The sequence below is a fragment of the Arachis ipaensis genome, chromosome B06 (assembly GCF_000816755.2).
Source record: "Arachis ipaensis cultivar K30076 chromosome B06, Araip1.1, whole genome shotgun sequence".
NCBI lineage: Eukaryota > Viridiplantae > Streptophyta > Magnoliopsida > Fabales > Fabaceae > Arachis > Arachis ipaensis.
This window is the reverse complement of record NC_029790.2, coordinates 102,454,437-102,457,885: the sequence shown is the minus strand read 5'-3', so window position 1 is coordinate 102,457,885 and position 3,449 is coordinate 102,454,437. Positions and strand designations below refer to the sequence as shown.

At 34.2% G+C, this 3,449-nt stretch overlaps 1 protein-coding gene across 1 annotated transcript in view; it reads right to left on the bottom strand.

Moving 5' to 3' along the window:
* The window catches only part of LOC107647139 (alpha-L-arabinofuranosidase 1), a 4,123-nt gene extending 787 nt beyond the window's left edge, over positions 1 to 3,336 (bottom strand). Inside the window, exons 1-7 of the mRNA XM_016351258.2 lie at positions 3,198 to 3,336; positions 2,260 to 2,461; positions 1,650 to 1,704; positions 1,224 to 1,435; positions 920 to 1,041; positions 658 to 811; positions 111 to 180 (exon numbers count right to left, since the gene is read on the bottom strand). Of these exons, the coding sequence (XP_016206744.1) occupies positions 111 to 180; positions 658 to 811; positions 920 to 1,041; positions 1,224 to 1,435; positions 1,650 to 1,704; positions 2,260 to 2,430 (784 nt within the window). The 5' untranslated portion in view covers positions 2,431 to 2,461; positions 3,198 to 3,336. The remainder of the gene's footprint in view (positions 1 to 110; positions 181 to 657; positions 812 to 919; positions 1,042 to 1,223; positions 1,436 to 1,649; positions 1,705 to 2,259; positions 2,462 to 3,197) is intronic.

Genomic DNA, 3,449 nt, shown 5'->3' with positions numbered 1-3,449 from the left:
ACAAGAAAATCTTAAAATGGATTAACTATCTCTAGGAGTTTTGATCAGCACCAAGTCACTGAGTTCCAATAATAAAACAAGCCTTTCCATTCCCTGAATTATGTATATACCTGGAAATCTGATAAATCTTGGTTTCATATTTGCTAGCATTCCGAAAAGGTCACTCCGGAAACCATGTCCCTACGGCAGTCAAGGTTGAAGATGTTAACAGAGTGAGCAAGGAAAGGAGAACGCAATATTGCCGACAATGAGTTCAATTACGAATAACATTTCACGCATATTGTAGTTCCATCAGAGAATATAAAGTTTTTCATTAGTACAAATTTTATCTCTAAACAAGGGCTATCTTAAAGAATAAGTCACTTAAAAAGTGATAAAACACGGCATTTTAAGCCAGTTTTATTTTGATAATGTTCATTTTCCTTTTATTGTCAAATGGTATAAAATAGCAGATATGTATCAAGATTAAAATATATGGTATATTTAACAATGATATGACAAGAAAGAGATTCACAGAATAACTAAGTCCCTTAACAAGCAATTGTTTGGTGAACAATCAATATCCCTCCTCTCATTTCGCAACACAAGTACTTGTGAAAATTTAGGGTTGGAAATATATCATCTGAGATAAGGAAATAAATTCAGGATAAAACCAACCTTATATGTGTCCTGGGGCATAGCCGACACTTGGTCGAACCATATCACACCTTTTGTGGTTGTTGTTAATTGAAGTCTTGCATTGTGATCTGTTGCCTTGGCCTCCAATATGGTCTCTACCTTTGTCCAGTTTGAAACATCAGAAGCAGAACCTCTGCAGGAACCATTATTAGAATCACGTACAGATGCAAAAGAAATCGGGAATTAACACTGTTGTGCTTAGCAGTTAAGAGTCCTTATAGAAAATCAGAATGGAACTTACGTTATCTCAGCTGAAGCCAGGTTTCCCAGACCATTTGATCCGGTGAATGACACTACTAAGTTGATTGATCCTGTTGAACGAACATAGAAGACCACTTTGTATTTCTTCCCTTGCTCGATATTCTGAAAGAAGATAAAGTTAATAAAGGTATTCTCAGTTCCAATCATAGATTGAACATAATGAGTTTCTGATTTAAAATTTGTACCTAAATAATGGAAACTAAATGACAGCTATAGACTGTGTTTAATCTTAAAAACATTTTGTAAACAATTGAAAGACGCAAGGAAATATCAACTAGTCTCACCATGCCCCAGAAACCAGGGTTATAGACACCAACTCCGCCAGTTGGGCAGATATTGTCACCTGTTGTGTCACATAACACCTCCAACCGAAGTGCAATCTTATTGCGATCAAACAGGGAGGTACGATCAGTCTCGACATTTATATATGATACATTTCCAATAATTGCCCAGGGATCAATATTTGATGGAGTATTAGGTCCACCAGCTTCAAATCCTGGAACAAGAATTAATTATATTTCAAATGATCTCGAAGGCATTCTTTAAATAAAATAGTTCACTCTTGATCGACGATAAAGTAAGATCACCCTTCAACCATTATATTAATACACTTCTCTTAAGAAAGTGATAAAAAGATTTAGATGAAATATTGTGGAAAAACTTTTCACTGTTAGTTTGTCATTTAAAAGTTCTGGGAACATGGAAATAACCTCTGTTGCTTACGAGCTCTGCCCACAATCCCCCGGCACCAGCATGATTTATCTCCTGCAGATGAAATTCAAGAAATCAATCTCTTTCTGATATGTGAAGCACAAGGTGATATCAAATCGGATACACAGGTGCATTACATAAAGCAAATGTCTATAGTCTTCAAAGTCCAATGCGATTCCTTTGGTAATCCATATTTTTATTCCTACTGGCTATTAATTTAACTCTTCAGATATCAATATCATTGGTAAAATCTTTTTCTTTTCTCTTGCAGACTTTACATTCATAGGCTTCTCTTCTACAAATTGTATGCATTATAGTCAAGTTACTCTCTAATCTAGTTCAGGATAAAAATTTATTATACACCAGAAATAAGGGCAATTCTTGAACTAATTAGCATAAAATTGAATTAATTTATAACATATTACAATCCAATTAATATGGACAATATTTGTTTATTTCTTGGGGTGATATGATCCTCACAGTTGATAGATAGTGTATGCTTGAAATAACGGGAAACTAAGACTTGACAGCCTCCACATCAGATCAAAACTGCGATGTAAATAGCAATTCCAAAAGGATTGGAGAGAGAGAAAATAAGCTTAGTCTCACCTCAAAGAATATTCCCAAAAGGGTGTCCGGTATCGGACTTCCAGATGAATCAGAAGCATCTACAGTGAGGGTTGTGTTTAGATCAGCATCTACTTTAACAGCAGAACTTTGGAACACAACAAGGCAAAGGGCTATGAACACTTGGAGTAGAACAGCACTATGTGAACCCATTTTGGATCACAACATTCAATCTATCTGCACTCTGAAACAACACAATGCAATGAAAAAAAAGGGAACATTTCATTTAAGCAAGTTAACAAACAGTTTTAATGCATCACAACACCGCTTAATCCTAGAATATGACAAAAAGCACCAACCCTCTTTATGGTATCTGGATAGAACAGAAAAAACACCATGAACAAGATAAATATAAAGGCTAAGCTACAAGATACTTGCAGCTATGACTTAACAACTAAGACTTAACAGCTACAAACACCATGAACATTTCAGTAATGTGATGGAACTGTTCAATGTGAACTCTAATTCAGAAAAATCCAAAACTGGAAAGAAGTTATCCAAATTTTCAGATGACTAACTAAATTATCAAAATGAACAAAAACAAACGAAAAAATAAAATAAAATAAAATAGAAAAAAGAATTGATGGCTAGAAGTAAAGCAGGGACTGAGATTGAACTTATGGTTCTGAAACGCTTTTGAATACAACCATTAATTAATATCTGAAGTTTGAATTAAAGTGAATGCATTAGTATTTCATAGAATCTCACTGCACTCTCTCCATGTATGTTAAAGTAAAAAAGGGTCAAATTTCACACAGGAAAAAACCAAATTAAATAGGTTAAATAGAATAAACGCTTATATAATTGAGTTTTAGAATTCATAACAGGAACTCTTATCTCACAAGCTTAAGCTGAAAACACGAGCTGAGAAGTGGTGAGAGAAAGAGACTAAGAAATAGTGTGGAGTCGTAGTGAATTACTTAGAAAAATGGAGGAAAAAAAAGGATGAGCTGTGGAAGTGGGCGATGAATAATGAAATCTTTGGATTTGTCTGCTCTCTCCTTTTATAGAAAAGCGAGGATTGGAGAGAGAGAGAGGAGACCGATAGAAGGTGGATGTTACAATACTCTTTTATTGTTTAGAGTTTTGAAACTCCTTTACCTTGTTAATTGTTTAATAACGTTATTAATATACAATAAAAATTAAAAACTCCATTAATAAAATATCTCCTA